Source organism: Macrobrachium nipponense, chromosome 15 (genome assembly GCF_015104395.2).
Source record: "Macrobrachium nipponense isolate FS-2020 chromosome 15, ASM1510439v2, whole genome shotgun sequence".
Taxonomy (NCBI): domain Eukaryota; kingdom Metazoa; phylum Arthropoda; class Malacostraca; order Decapoda; family Palaemonidae; genus Macrobrachium; species Macrobrachium nipponense.
Window position 1 is genome coordinate 58,885,393 of NC_087208.1, and position 16,513 is coordinate 58,901,905.

At 38.5% G+C, this 16,513-nt stretch overlaps 1 protein-coding gene across 1 annotated transcript; it reads right to left on the bottom strand.

Moving 5' to 3' along the window:
- Positions 1-481: 481 nt before the first annotated feature.
- Positions 482-13,261, bottom strand: LOC135194983 (small ribosomal subunit protein uS2-like). The gene is made up of 7 exons (XM_064221235.1): positions 13,106-13,261; positions 3,074-3,209; positions 2,711-2,916; positions 2,264-2,422; positions 2,008-2,129; positions 1,659-1,905; positions 482-582 (listed from the first exon to the last, which is right to left on the bottom strand). Exons 2-7 carry the CDS (start codon positions 3,204-3,206, stop codon positions 505-507), a joined length of 945 nt encoding a protein of 314 aa, XP_064077305.1. The 5' UTR covers positions 3,207-3,209; positions 13,106-13,261; the 3' UTR covers positions 482-504.
- Positions 13,262-16,513: the final 3,252 nt, after the last annotated feature.

The window sequence follows — 16,513 nt, forward strand, 5'->3', positions numbered from 1 at the left end:
ATATTTACCCTTTAAGATAACGGTTTTCTATATCCCGTTCTGATCTAGAACGACAGAAAACGACGGAAATTCGGAAACGGACAACAGAGCAGCACTTTTGTACGTTGTTTGGAACCAGTGGTTATTCAGCAACGGGACCAGCGGCTTTACGTTACCTTCCGGACCACGTTGAAAGTGAACTTTCACCAGGAATACGTAACTCTTACCCCTTCAATTTTACAGTGGAACTACAGCTCCCATTACCAAATTCTTCTATAAATTTAAATGCCACAACCCCGTATCAATAGATATATTTCTCAGCCGTAACAGCATTGGTATTAAGTGGGAAATAGACAAGGAAATCAATTTTACTACACTCACTTCATTTTTTTCCTCTATATATTGTATGTACTTTTAGTTAGCAAGAAAATACAGTTCATATGAACCCAATTTTCGAGCATTATTAGAAAAAATAATTTAAGAAGGTTTAAACAAATTCTCCTTTCAACTAGATTTTATTGATGTTTACCATGAGGTACCATCAGGGGCACCTCCCCAGTCATCACCAGTTCCAGCAGCAGGTGTGGCAGCCCAATCATCACCCTGTAATAAAATAGTTCCATATTGATACTTTCATCCATCACTTACAACTGACAAAATACTAAATAATAATGTATTAAGTAAGAGTTACTCTTGACAATGACATTAGGCAAGGGAATTCATCCCATCCCAAGGAAAATAAAATTTTCTAAAATTTCAATTAAAAGAATGCTCACTAAATACTATATCGATAAATCAAGCCACATAACAATTACCTCAAAACACTTTTTTTCCATGTGATAAAATTTTAATTTTTCCAAAAAGAATGCCCACTAAATATTGCACTACTCGGCAAAGGAAAATAAAATGAATTACTGGAGCAATATTTGTGAGACATCCTGGAGTTTAAAGTATAAACTTATACTACATAGTCTGTTACTTGTAAGATTGTCAATTAATTAGCTTTAAGCCTTGACTCGCAGATCACATGATTATAGTCAAACTCAGCCTTTTGGCCGATTAGACGTTGGTCTTGTTTACCCTGGATTTTCCACACCGTTGCCACTTCTCCCAAGGTAGGTCTGACCACCATTCTTGATTTGCTTTGGAGCAAATCCTTTTAACAGTCATTTTCTTTGCTTTGGCGGCTTAAAAAGTACCGATTAACATTATAAATTATTTCCTTAGTCTGACTATGAATGCGGGGGCAGCGAGAAGCGGGAGGTGTTTACATGGCATGGTGGGTACGCGACACGGAATGACCTTTTCGGGCTGAGGTGGCAACGGAGCACTAACCCAGCAAAGAGGTGATGTCAAATCTCAGGAAAACATTTTTAGTAACATTCATTTCCCCATAAAAAACTTAAGTCATTCTTAAACATATGAAGTTTTATTATGAAACGAGTAATTACCGTATATTTAGTTATAAAAAATGTCATTTTTTCATCACTGTCGTGGCGTATTTAGAGAACTGTGGGGCCAATAAGGCTGAGTTTGACTATAGTTATACTTATACTATATAATCTGTTACTTGTAGTAAGATTCTGTCAATTAACTAGCTTTAAGCCTTGACTCGCAGATCACCTGATTGGTAGAGGGCTAAAGTAACAAATCTAGGGAGTGAAATCTGAGGTACTCACAGCCTGACCCCAGTCATCAACAGGTCCTGCAGGGGCGGCAGCAGCAGCAGGTGCAGCGCCAGGAGCAGCTCCAGCCACAGGGGATGGAACTGTAGCGCCTGTGCCTACAGCAGGAACAGTAGCATCAGGAATCTCGGCATCAGTTCCCCAGTTCTCTGCAGCAGCTGCATCAGCCTTCAGCTGTTCAGCCTCAGCCTTGAGGGCCTCGGCTTTAGCAGCCTCTTCCTTTTCTTGTTCTTCAGGATCCCTGAGTAAGACAAAATGTAATGAAATTAACCATGAAACCACTTCTTCCTAGATATGTTGGCATGTCTTAATTTTGTGTGAATTCAAAAACATTTATACTCACCTGTAGAAGAAGAGATCAGGCATAACATCAGTTTCCCAAGGCAATGTACGGGAAATGGTACCACGCAGGCGAAGTACTTCACGGGCCAACATCCACCATACAAGGCCAACAGAATGAGCATTCTGAAAAGCAACGCCAGAAAAAAAATATTCATATAGCCCAAGTAATGAGTTTTTGCAATTCATCCTTTCCACCATTCATTAAAATACAGCCAGTATGTCCATAAACTTGAACATTATTTGTAATAATAATTTACCTTGTTGTTGCATGGGATGGCAATGTCCACAAATCGCAGAGGAGAGTCAGTATTGCAGAAGGCAATGACTGGAATATTAACATAAGAGGCCTCTGTGATTGGCTGGTGATCACAGGCAGGGTCAGTTACAACCAGAAGACGTGGTTCACGGAAAGCAGCCTAAAAAAAATAAAAAAAATTGTTAGCACAAAAATCATTTCAAGAAATTTGAGTCCATGCAATGAATACTTATGAGAATTTCTTCAACATATACTGTTCTTGAATATTGTATATTTTACAAAATGCCATTAACCATACCATCTGTTTTTCTATCACTTCTTGACTACACAACGTGGTTAACTACGTTTTTATCTCCTTTCAAACTTAACAACTGACTAATTGAATTCCAATGCTGAACATAGACTTAAATTGTGTTGAATGACCTTCAAAATCAATTCTGTAACCTACCTGAATCTGATTGGTGAAAGCACCAGGAGTGTAACGTCCAGCAATAGGAGTAGCTCCGGTGTAGCGTGCGAATTTCAACACAGCACGCTGACCCATGGGACGTGATGAAATGACATACACATCAGCTGGGTTCTCAATGGCTGCAATACTACGAGCAGCAAGGAGAATCTTCTCGTAAGTTTTCCTTAGATGAATAATGTGTACACCTGATTAAAAGAAAAATGCATTAAATGTAGCAGGAATTCTATGACTAGACTATTTCTGCACAATTTATCACAAATGTCACATTATCCTCTGATTATGTCGTTTTACTTTAAATTTACTTTTACTTGTGATATTTAGTTTAAACTTGAGTCATTTTACCATCTTGACGCCTCTTGAAGATGTACTGTTCCATCTGGAAGTTTACATTGTTGCCGCCAATGTGCGTTAATGCAGCAAGAAACCTTGTTACATCATTTTCTTCAAGGCTCATAACAGCTAGTCCACCCGACATTTTCTGAAAAATTCAAGAAATATCAAAATAAAATTTGCATTATTCCTAGCTTTACTACCCAGTTTTTCACCTCTCAGTAAATGCTTTAAAATGCAGGGCTAGTCGAGGTGAAATTACATATAAGCTCTGGCTTATAATAAAACTAATTGCAAATTCAAGATCTGCATTTCTCTTTAGTCTTTCATAGGGATATAACTTCAATGAAAGCTGGTCAAGTTAGGTAATGACGCTTGATAACCTGATATGCAACAAATGAGGAAGTGGGTAACAACCCCCCCTTGCCATGAGATAAATATTCCTTGTGCAACTGCAAGAAGTTTGAGGCTAGTTAGAGGTGGGACTATGATCAACGGCTGGGTTTCCATGGGGTATGTAGTAAAGGGACTTGGAGAGTCACACGATGAAACTGTAAGGCTCCTGGTTATGATAGAAGGTATTCTATGTACAATGACAGTTTAACAGTCAAAAAACTCAAGTCCAACTACAGGTGGCAGGTTCTCAATGCCCTCTGCGGCATAGTACCTCTGCTGATACATTAATACATGGGGAAGCACCTTGAAGGAGAGATTAGGAGGTAGTTCTCCAATCTGGAAAAGTCCTCTAGTTCACAGCTGCAACACCTAAGGTATGCTCTATGGAGGACCCTGGGTGTAACCCATCGTTAACTTTAAAAGGAGTTTAGATTGCAGCTTAAAGACAAATGGCTTTTAGCCAACCATGGGTACTTAGTCAAATCCAAACATATCAAAGGCAACTAACATGATTACCTCTATTCCTAGGACATGCAGAGATGGTTCCAAGGATCCACAAAATGTGACGAAATACATGCCACACCCCCAACAACACACTCTTGCTGATTAACCTCCCAAACAGTAGAATCTCCCTTCAACAGTCACACACTTTACCAAAATACCAAGCCAACCCCAACAGGGGATAATCAAACTGGGCAATTACAGTTAAAATGCAAAAGAGCTGTGCACAGGATTTCTATGTGCACACCTTCAACAACTGCAACCATGTGGGAAAGTGAAGCATTTTACAGCAATAGTACAGACAGAAAAAGACTGGACAAGCTCATGCGGAAGGTGCTTACACCCATACAAGACAAATCAAGGTTTGTATCCTCATAGGATCCTATAAAAAATTATCCTTAAAAATATTCAGATACTGCTAGTAAAGGAGTTAATGGAATTCAAGATTACTAGAGTTCATTTAGCTGGAAAGCCAATGTGGCACTTTTGCCAAATCACACTGCTCTGATTGGTTTGTATGTTGTTTTTACATTGCACGGAACCAATGGTTATCCAGCAACAGGACCAATGGCTTTACGTAACTTTCGAACTACATCGAAAGAACTTCTATCACCAGAAATACACAAATCTGACCCCTCAATACAATACCTAAGAATTGAACTTGTAGCCACCCAGGTGGCAGGCCAAGACCAAACCAACCAAGCCACTGAGGCACTTCTCATTTGGTTGGATTAATAATTTTCACAGGCCTTGGGTGTGACCTGAGTCAACCCACATACAGGTTAGGTACAAGTGGCTAGGTTTAAATTGGCCGAGGTAGATCTAGGGTACCTATCCGCGGTGGCCCAGACTATGGCAGTTGCAGTTTTTCTATGTAGTTTTACCTACTGAACAAGTATTTTGAGAAATATTTATTCGGACGACTGTAATTAACCCCCAGGGTCCAGTACTAAACACGGCGAAATACATTGGACGCCCCAATCCCCAGTAGATGCCATACCCGTGGTTACGTTTCTTGCAGGGTAATTCTAAAGAATACAGGCGGTCCCCGGGTTACGACGGTTCCGGCTTACGACGTTCGAGGTTACGACGCTTTTTCTTAAATATTCAATGGAAAAATCCGTCCTGGGTTACGACGCTTGTTCCGAGGTTACGACGCTGACGCTTCCGACGCTCCGAGTTAACGACGCTTTTAAAAAACCCATACTATGATAAAAATCCTTTATAGTTTAGCACAGTATATTAATAAAAATAAGTTTCTGGTTAGATTACAACAAAAATTTTGAGATTATGATGATTTTCGACACTTTTTATGTTGTATTTTTCTATGTTTTTTAGTGACGCCTCATATGCGGAACTAGTTTTCCGAGCGAATGAATACATACTAGTTTACATATAACAGTCCAAAAGCGCAAATAATGAAAAAATCATTGCTTGTTTCCAGTAATAATAACAAAACGAAGTTTCTGGTTAGATTACAACGCAAATTCCAAGTATCCAAAGAGAGACATTATCCAGTAATTTGATCAGAGAGAGAGAGAGAGAGAGCGAGAGAGAGATAGAGAGAAGAGTAGAGAGAGATAGAGAGAGAGAGAGAGAGAGAGAGAGGAGAGAGGCGTCTTCCGACGCTCCGAGTTAAGGACAGAGAAGTGTTCGTTTCGTTAAACGGCCTCTGACTCATGCCAGTAAATGTTTTGTTGATACTAATATATAAGCCTATTTAAAGATTTCCTTCTGCTTGATGATCGTGGATATTGTAGAAGGATTTCGACCATACTCGTTTGCCAAATCGACGATACGAACGCCACGTTCATGCTTTGCTATAATTTCATGTTTTGCTTCCATCGAAATCATTTTCTTGGGTTTTTTCTTATCACCTGCTTTGTCTTTAGCTTTGAGACCCATGGTTAATAATAAAATAGACAAAATAACACGAAAAATAGGCGCAAATACAACGAACTAAACAACGACGTGTTAACATGCAGCACCAACAAACAAACAGACTGAACGCCATTTATCGGTCGCCTATACAACTAACACTCATCGCAAAATCGTATCTCAAATATTTCGTTGTATATCAAAGCTTGTATTTTCGCAAATTTTCTGTTGTATCTCAAAACATTCGTATATTAGGGCAATCGTATGTCAAGTTTTCCAATGTAATTTGATCAGAGAGAGAGAGAGAGAGAGAGAGAGAGAGAGAGAGAGAGAGGAGAGAGAGAGAGAGAGAGAGAGACGCTTTGGCAACAATGGTCTCGGGGATTGACGTAACGTTTATTTTCTGAACAGATAGGACAGAGAAGTGTTCGTTTCATTAAACGGCCTCTGACTCATGGCAGGAAATGTTTTGTTGATACTAATATATAAGCCTATTTAAAGATACATTTACTTTAATTAGTCTATATGATACGTAAATAGTAATCAGCTGTTCTTGTAGCCCTCAAGATTTTGCAAAATCACTCCAGGTTGTACATAAAACTTCAAGAATGTAGTGTCACCAGTGGATTACAATAGTTTTTACCTTCAAGAACCAGCATTCTTTTATGAAAATAACTCCAGGTTGTACATAAAACTACAGGAAACAACATGTAGTGTAACCAAAGGATTACAAGTAACGGTTTTTATAACTTTTTATTAGTTTAAGACATATTTCCAAGCGACGTTCCGGCTTACGACGATTTTCGGCTTACGACGCGTCTCAAGAACGGAACCCCCGTCGTAACCCGGGACTGCCTGTACCTAGTTCCGCACAAATTGGAAGGAACGTAACCGTGGATACAACATCCACTAGGGATTGAGGCGTCCAAGTGTATTTCGCTGTGTTAGTACTGGCCCCTGGGGGTTAATTACAGTCGTCAGAATAAATTTTAGGGTAGTTCGCAGATCCGGGGACAGATCTGACAATTCCAGAACCATTACTCCAAATAACAAAATGCATAGAATAAAAGTTTTCCAGAATTCCAATATATACCAGAAAAGTCACTTATCCGACTATTTTACGCCAAAATACCATCCGCCGATATTTCCCGTGAAACTAATATTTTTCAAAGTACCCACTTGATGTGAAGGCTGACACGGCGGTCCGAGCTCCCGTAGTTCTTGAGTTGGCCGCGGACAGGCGCTGTACGTCGGCCCGCCCCCAACGCGGGAAATTTTAAACCAAACCAATCCTGTATCAGGTTGACCCAGGTCATTCCCAAGGGACATGGATTAACTTCCTCCCAACCAATAAAAACGTGTCCCATGAATCTGAATCAGACAATCATACCTGCAGTCACAAAATTTGCCCTTTCCGTTCTACACCGCCGCCATGGATAGAACTCATTCCGTATTGTTTCCGAAAAGTGTTACGCAGAAAGAACTTTACGAAAGCTATTTTTCTACGTACTGTATCCAGAAGCGGTATCTACAAGATGTTCCGTGTCCATTTCGGGCGTTCCTGAAATTAATCAAACGTATCTACCCGCTCAAAAGCCGCCCGACATCCCCCATCTCAAATTGGATTTCCCGGCCCGAAACAATAAGGCCAGGACCTTCTACCAGCGAGACACGTGATCCCTCACCCGTTCCAAAGAGGCCGAGACTGATGCCTTCTTCTACCCCTTCATGGTCGTCAGACAGCAGCGACTTTGAAATGTGAATAAGGTAAGTTGTATATTAATGTTTGTTAGCCTTAAAACTAGTGTTTGGGTTAGTTCGAAGCCAGTACCGAAGCACGTGTTCGAACAGTACTGTTTCGGTTAGTTCGAAGCCTGTACCGGAGCACGTGTTCGAACAGTAAGGCCGTGACGAACGAGGAAGGTGTTCAATGTTACAGTTATGGTGGGGAGAAATAGGCTAGTCGTGGTTTTTTGTATGTACTGTGGCTAATTCACTGTAACCTCTGTGGTTAGCGCGCGCAGCGCAATATTACCTCTCGCCAGAACATGTCTCGCCTGCCAAGAATCTTTAAAAATGCGGATAAGGCGCGTAGCGCCGTTCCGCCACGGCCTACTGTAAGCTCTGTGGTTAGCGCGCGCAGCGCAATATTACCTCTTGCCAGAACATGTCTCGCCTGCCAAGAATCTTTAAAAACGCGGATAGGGTAGAACATCACAGCAGGCCAAGCAGGCCACCTACAATCAATGCAAGCCACCCTCCGAAAAAGTACATTATAACGCGTCCTGACACCCGAGATGGGCATCAGTCGCGACTTCTTGTTGGTGAGAAACGGAGCTAAAGACCTCTACTCTCCTTTCTTTAAGTAAGTATTTTCTCCAAAGTTAGAAATTAAGGCCAAATTTTAAGATTTAAACAGAGGGTACTGAAATGGCGCCCACGGCAGTGGAAATCTCACCAAAACGCTTTAGAAATTTTACTTACAACTAAAAATGTTTCGAAGATTGACGCCATCTCGATGTTTACGGAGTCGCTTGTGTCAACAAACTTTCCATTTCCTGTGATAAATCCGCACACCACTTGTACCCACAGACGCTGGAGCACTTTTATCACAACAATCGAAACACGATTTCTCACCAACAAGAAGCCAGGCGTAAACAGCTGTTTAGAAGATGACGAGAAGCGTGCTCTGGCTAATTTTTAAATAAGTAGTAAAACATCAATATTTTACATATTTATGATGATTAATTTGAAAATATTCGTTATTGAAAAAGTAACTCGACTCTGACTCAAATTTAAGTAATTATTTTTCTGAATTAGAACGTTCTTTCAAGTTCTGTATTATGACGTCACGACATCTTGACTTTCGTACCTATTGTAAATAATTGCTATACTCAACTGTCATTGCAGAACAGTTTACCAGTTATTCATGCAGATTGTTATCAGCTATACATGTAATTGTTATAATCGTAATGCGCATATATATCTTTATTATTTACTTTTTGGATATGAAGATGTTTTACTGCTGGATTATCGCCGTAGTGTGACGCAATCGTTTTCGGTCCATGGGCCTCTGTCTGTTTTCGCACCATAAGAAATTATGGGGCCGAATTTGCAATGACCAGAAAGTCGTTAAAAGAGGAAAGTTAGCATTGAGGGGCATATGTTTTGACTGAGAAAAATACAAATTTATTCAATAGCTAGCTTGTAAAAAATACTTGGTTATAAAAACTTGATTGACAACTAAGCAGCATGTCTACTATGGGTTTCAGAGACAGTGCAAGCACGTTTTTGGGCAATACCTATTTCTGTAACGAACACTCTTAACAGAACGAGATTTTGCTATAGTGCATTACACCCAGTGCCTTAATTTATAAGGGTATCGTGAATCACTAATCGTAAAGAATAACGACACTTGTCCTTGTACCAAGAGACAAAAACTCCATTATGCAGAAATGGATACGAACACGCGTATAAAGCTCCACCTACCCTCTCCCCAACCCCCCCCCCCTCCACCGCCATCCCTTTTTCTTCTTCGTGTTCCTCCGCCTTCCTTTCTCTCTCTCTCTCTCTCTGTTGCCATTCGGTATGTGTTGACCCTCCAAACTGGGTATAAGACTACACACAAAACGTTGAAATTGGTGAAATTAGGCTATGTATTGGAAGTATATATACATAAATATTAAAGCAATTTTATCATTATTGCATTACTATGACAACTAGAATTCATGGAAACAGTTTATAACCTGTTAAGCGTCACCCACGTAATAATACGTTACCGCGATCTACTCGGTAGCGCCTTCAACGGGATATTACGTTCAAGACTTTAACTGTGCTTGTCAAGCCGTCAGCCCCGTAATAATACGTTTACTCGTATAGAAAGTGTAGGAACATCATTTGGTAACACTCTCAGCACATGGGAAACTTATTTCCAGCCTGGCAACTCTTTCCTGGTGGTCGCTTATGCTAGAAAACTGCCTGTCCCTGTTGGTTTTCTTTCAATACGCTTCGGGCGTTTATCGAGACAAATTGGATTTCGCGTCTTTCACAATGAATGTCCCAAAGAGGAGGCATATTTCTTCAGGTGAGATCAATCAAATACTAGATGAGGAGTGTGATATTGATAACCTATTTGATGATGAGAGCTCTAGTTCTGAATCCTCCAGTGATGATACAAAATTTTCTTCCAATTGCGGGAGTGAAGATGACTTTTCTTTGCCGAGTGACTGGACTCCGAGAGAGAGAGAGAGAGAGAGAGAGAGAGAGAGAGAGAGAGAGAGAGAGAGAGAGAGAGAGAGAGAATTTCCTACAGTTAATTACAGTATGAATAACAAGCATAAAAATCAATATTAACTTTGAAAAACTATCATCAGTGCTATGATCGCTGATTACAAAAAAAGCGTGACGGTACGTTAGCAGCGAGCTCATCAGGGGCGGACGCTTAACAGGATAATAATGGAACGGCGTATGTGTGAAGCCTCCACTAATGTGGCAACGATGATTTTGCCATTCTTAGCATGCAAACATTAAAGGTTACATTTATTTCTGGCATACGATTATTAAAGAAATTCAAAATACTAATAAAGACTGAAATCAATGAAAAGTGCTAGCAAAAAAAAAAAAAAAAAAAAAAAAAAAAACTTATTCGTTCCTCTATGGTTTTCGGCAGCCAGATGTACGAAAACGTTAGAAACATTTGATTTTATCTACTTTAGAAATATCTGTAATTTTTCGGGTAATTTGGTTGCAAAAAAGGGATAATATACATGAATTAAATCAAAATTTTTAAATAACAAAGTAAATTTAAACTAAATAACGAGTAAAGTAAACAGTTTAGGGAATAAAACTTTGCAGTTTCGTCGTCTGTCGTCGTCTGCTGTTCGAAATTGTGTTTATGGCGCGCGCGCTTAGAAACCAGGAACAGCAACGGGTTTAAAGTGCAATGTGGAGTGAACTGAGACCAAAATGTGTATAATAACAATCAAATAAGCATTGTGGAGTTTCAGTTGTGATGGCAGTAAGGATAAAAACCGCCGATTACAAGGTAAGAATGAATTCAGTTCCAACCATAACCCCGGGAATAACAAGTTTCATACTTTCACTAATATAGGCAACAAAATGTTGTTTTATTGTGCTGATTACAACTGCAATCTTGAGTAAGATCAATAAACGTTACATACATACGCTAACATTGTTCAAATGAGTGCTGGGAAGGCTGGGGAAAGATGGTGGCCGTCACTGATGAGAACCGTCCATGCAAAACGTAGCCGCCATATTGGATTTCAAAACTGCCTTGAAAACATATTTTACGAAGAGCTCACATGCTTATTTTAGTTCGTATGGGGCTTTCATATATCACAATATGTTGACGAAACTTCAGTCTTTTAAATGGTATGCTTAGAGTTGCAATTGTATTCATGTTTCACCAATTAAATATCGAGTGAATAAGACCCTACCCGTGATGAGGGTTGGCCTGTCGTGATGTTTCCCCCTAATATAATGTCGGTTAGTGGTAGATAGCCTAGCCTACGTCAACCTTGAATGCAGAGTAAGGGGTCGGAGCCTATGTCGGTTAGTGGTAGCCTAGTCTAGAAGTTTTACATGCAGGCTAGCCGTTCTAAAGTTTTGCAATGTAAGTGGTCTTAGCCTAGCCTAGCCTACGTCAACCTTGAATGCAGAGTAAGGGGTCAAATTTGTGCATTAAGTGTCACAGTTCTGGGCCTCATATAACCGGGAATTGAGTTACGTTTGCCGTGAAAGTCGTTCGCCGCTTCCCCCACCCGGTTTCCCAGTCCCCCCATTACCGTTTGCCCCGGTTTTATGTTTTTTAGGCTTTATTTTTACTGGGGCAATTACAAAAAAGGGGCAATAAACGTTATTCTCAGATATTTTTCCCGCGAAAATCGCTCGTCCCCGGATCTGTAGTGGCTCCAAATTTTACTTTAAATTCTTGTTCAGTAAGTAAAATAAAAGGAAAACGTCAATTGCCATAGTCTACACCACCGCGGATTGCTTCTGTAGAAATACCGTGCTCTTGACTACAATTCACATTGAATTAAGATTGAGAAAAACTACCTAGCCTAGTAACCACAGCAATATTAGTGATCCCTGAACTTGCAATGCCTGACTTGGCTATGTAAGGTCAGGTTTGGATGGCTTAACTCTGACTGTATTTCTGGGTAGATCTATACTATTATACTATTCCACAGCAGCCTAGACTATGGCAGTTGCGGTTTTTCTAGCAGTTTTACTTCCTGAACAAGAACTTTGAGTAATATTTATTTGGACTACTGTAATGAACCCCCAGGGGCTCGTACTAATATACACGGCGAAATACATTTGACGCCCCAATTCCTGGTGGCTTTCGTGTTCGCGGGGACGAACGATGCAGAATGCTTACTATATAGAAATACCTATTTCTGAACTAGAAGCACTGCAATGAAAATATGGGTCGTGTGCTGACAGAAAGCAGGGAGGAGCAGATGCAGAGTGGGCGAGACAGTTAGGCGTGAGGAATCCAGTCATGAAAACAGGCCACACTTCCTTAACTAGAATGCCTAGTTACAGCCGATCGACAAACTAGCCTACCTAACCCTCAAGAATACTCCCTCCCAATGGCCCTATCGAAACTGATGTTACTACGAAATGTAAATTTCAAAACCTTAACAAAAATAGGAATCCATGCTACCTAAATGGTCATTTGTCAATCGTCCACGGGATACGGCAAACCATTTGTCTTGGTTAAAATTGCTAAGGTATTGGCCTAGATCCTTAAGGGTTCTAGGCTAACAGAAGGTGCCAAAATGGGTACAGTACCCATTTCACTGTACATATTAGGAATATTGGCCAATGCCTGGCTATAGTAGTAGATAGTAATAGCTAGGACATACCTATCACTACCAGCAGGTTAACCTCAAAATATCATAATCTTTCTAGTTATAACTACAATAATACATCAATAAGAAGTCCCATAACTCACAATACGGATTAATAACTTACAGCACTTATGAATATTAACCTCTAGCCGACATAAAATAATTTCCTCAAAAATGTTTTGCGATCTCTAAAGCTAGGCACCTTGTTTACATTGTCATAAGCACCATTCGGTCACGAAGTTTCATCCATGAACATCCCACTTATATTTCACAATATACACAAAATGAGTAGATAAAAAGTCTTCTACATAATTCAAATTGAAAATTATAAACAGAAAATATTAAAACAATAAGTATATTTAAAGAGATAACGCGTAAAAGCAAAGAAACTTACGGCGGCTTTCCGCACAGCGGGGACGAATTGAAAGGAAGAAAGAAGGGATTTGGTAAATAGATGTATAGCGAACAGTCAAGGTGGCTAGATTTGTATAGATCCCTAACCATGGCTGTCTTTCTATTCTTACGCGTTTTGAACCTTTTCCATTATGATTTATCCATTCAAAATCATATTTGTGCAATCTAAAAGAATTATCTGACTACATCACGGTAATTTTGTGCTTTAAATAAACCCACTATGCCACTATTTCACCAAACAAACTCAAATGTCTCGTGTCTTATTTTTTTCTAACGGCTCTTTTCATTATGTAAGTTAGCTTGAATACAATATATTTTGTGCTACGTACACTCTTACTAACAGGAAAAAGAACAGCCATTTACATTATAAATAAATTTTCATACCTACATCTGTTTAAAGGGGAAAAGTAACTTTTTTCATACCACAGACGGGGCTTTAACAAGCGATGAAACGAAAGTATTTGTCACAGACTGTTCATGAATACCAGCAAATAAAATTTCTGGCTATAAGATGAAATAAATATTATGTTAAGAATATCTCCCTGCATTAACAGGAATAAATTACTTCTAGAAATATTGTTTTAATCTCCATATAGGTACTTATATCGATTTCTGTTCAAAATAAGACTTCCTAACAATGAATTTTTAAATTACACGATGGCTTTATTATCTGAAATTCGAGAACACCAGTCCTGAAATATAAAAGTGTGAAATATAAAAGAACCGAAATAAATTATTTTCCAGGGCACCGGGAAAATAATTATAAAAACCATCCAGATAAAAAGAAGTCAAAGGGTAAAAGAAAATAGAGTGATTAGAGTGATCGGTGTATGTAGGCGAATCGCTGAGTGTGACAATTCAACGGATATAGATTATAATAATGTCTGTTACAATCAATTAAGTGATTCGTTTTAGCTTTTTTATTTGTATTTATCGATGGAAATCCGTTTATCAGTCTCTTTTTGTCGATAGAAATTTATGACTTAAATAATTATCCTTATAACTGGCGTTAGTTCTCTCTTTTGGTTGTCTCTTTCTGGCAGAAGAAGCACACATCGCAGATTTTAGAATATTAGAACTACAGCTTCTTGATTCTCACAGAGAAGCTTATATTTATTTTTATATTTACGTTTGTGCGTTTCTCCATATCTCAAGAACGCGAGATCAGAACTGGATGAAATCTGTCATTTACATTTGCTGTATTAGAATCCATCTCATTCACTATATAAGAGATGGGAATTTATTGCTATTTTGTTTTCTCATTGCCGAGTGGCCTGGCGCAATTTCACTTCCCCACAGGCGTCTTGCTTGTTTATTGTTGTCTTTATATGGTAATTCATTCTCTTCTCTTCCTATATTTATCATCCATACTATGCATATATCAGTATGTACAGTGTGTCCGTAAATTATACGGAATTTTCCACCATATAAATTACCTTCACTTGTAATATATAGACAATCAAATTAGTTAAAAAAGAAATTTTATTCAAGTTGATCATGCTATTCATTTTTTAGCTGATAGGTAAAATGGGTGAAAGAGAGTGAGGGCAGTTAGCTAGCTAACCATAGCAGGAAATAGTTTAGAAAGTTAAGTATTTGTAAGAGTGATGTAAAGTGTTGTTTGTCGACAATTTTAATTGGGTAAGGGTTATTACTACAATTTTTCTTACTATGGCCTTAATATTAGAGTATTACAATACTGATTTTACATTATATTAACTTGGTGAATTGTAGGAACAGCATTTTGTGAACGATAAATTGGCACATGGCCATACGAAATATGGTGCAGCAACCAGATTATTGTTATTTCGAGAATCTTGCCAAATATTCTACAGTACTGAAATATGCTATTTTGATTATCCTTTATGATGACTTCCAGACTGAACTATCTATCCACAAAGTAGGCCTAGTACGCTGTTTTCTCTATCAGTCTTGCTTTTCTTTTTTTAACGAAGGCTAGTGCCACATAGTTCTCTAGGAGTTTTTACCAACTGTGATCAAATTATGGAATGAACTTCGTGATCATATACAGCTGTATCGGTGGAACTTCCAAAATTCAAACTTGGCGCCAAGGCTTTTTTAGTTGAGCAAGATCACATGATACTCATTTCATAGAATTGCGTTCTTTCATATCGCAGTACTCTTTACATTTCTTTGTTTATTGATCCATTTTTGTTCACACAAAAGATAATTCGTACATTTTGTAACTATCTTATTATTCTGGCATCAGCTTACCATAATTTTCATCTAGGAGAGGTCTATGTGTAGAACTATCCGAAAGTTTTAATTACAGTGTTAAGAGGCTTCTGAAAGACGTAAATTAAATGTCAGAATAGTCAGTTATATCTGAATCACATGAATTGAAGTAAGTGGCGTTAAAATGAAGTTTTGAATCCTGGTGGTTTGACTGCTTGTAGGCTACAGTAACTGCATTCGCAGCTCTATCGCTACTAGGGTTTATAACTACGAAAGTAAATTTCCCAGAAGAACAGTGATTGACCTTCCGTTCTGACGGGTACTGTGACCTCTGGATAAGTGTACCTGCTTCATACATTGCAGGTTTGGGATTTACAATATCAGAAGAGTATAGACCCATATAGCATTACAGTGAATTCAGGAACGTTTATGAAAGCTGTACTGCATAGACACCACACTCATTTCTTAAACACACACACACACAGTAGAAAGGATCCAGTTAAAATCTGAGAGTTGAGACTGTCGGTCACATGTCAGCGCTCCTCCAAAGGCAAAGCGCAAAACAGGAATATATATATATATATATATATATATATATATGTATATATAAAGATATATGCCACGAAGGAAAATAAACGACGGAGTACCCGCGAGACCTTTCGACGTTTAAACATCCTTTACTAAGCAGATGAACTGCTTAGTAAAGGACGTTTAAACGTCGAAAGGTCTCGCGGACACTCCGTCATTTATTTTCCTTAGTGGCATATATCTTTATTTATAGATTTATCACGTTCCTAACTTTCGTGATTTAGTTATACATACATATATATATATATATATATATATATATATATATATATGAATAACTTGATCACGAAGTATATAAAACGTGATGCTATGTATATATAAAGGTTTTTTTGCCACGAAGGAAAAAATGAAAAAGCGAGATAGCCGAGTACTTTCGGTCCTATTCGGACCCTTTACTGTTGTTCTTTGTAAAATCAGTTTTCCTCAGTAAAGGGTCCGAATAGGACCGAAAGTACTCGGCTATCTCGCTTTTTCATTTTTTCCTTCGTGGCAAAAAACCTTTATATATATATATATATATATAATACTATATATATATATATATATATAATATATGATATATATATATATATATATGATATATATATGGAGTATAGGCATTAAT

What these genes read in the sequence shown, in the direction of transcription:
- LOC135194983 (XM_064221235.1), bottom strand. Translation starts at nt 3,206, where the DNA reads ATGTCGGGTGGACTAGCTGTTATGAGCCTTGAAGAAAATGATGTAACA. An exon ending in CTTCAAGAGGCGTCAAGATG is followed by an intron (nt 2,917 to 3,073) that starts GTAAAATGACTC and finishes TCTTTTAATCAG; the next exon opens with GTGTACACATTATTCATCTA. An exon ending in CCTGATCTCTTCTTCTACAG is followed by an intron (nt 1,906 to 2,007) that starts GTGAGTATAAAT and finishes TGTCTTACTCAG; the next exon opens with GGATCCTGAAGAACAAGAAA.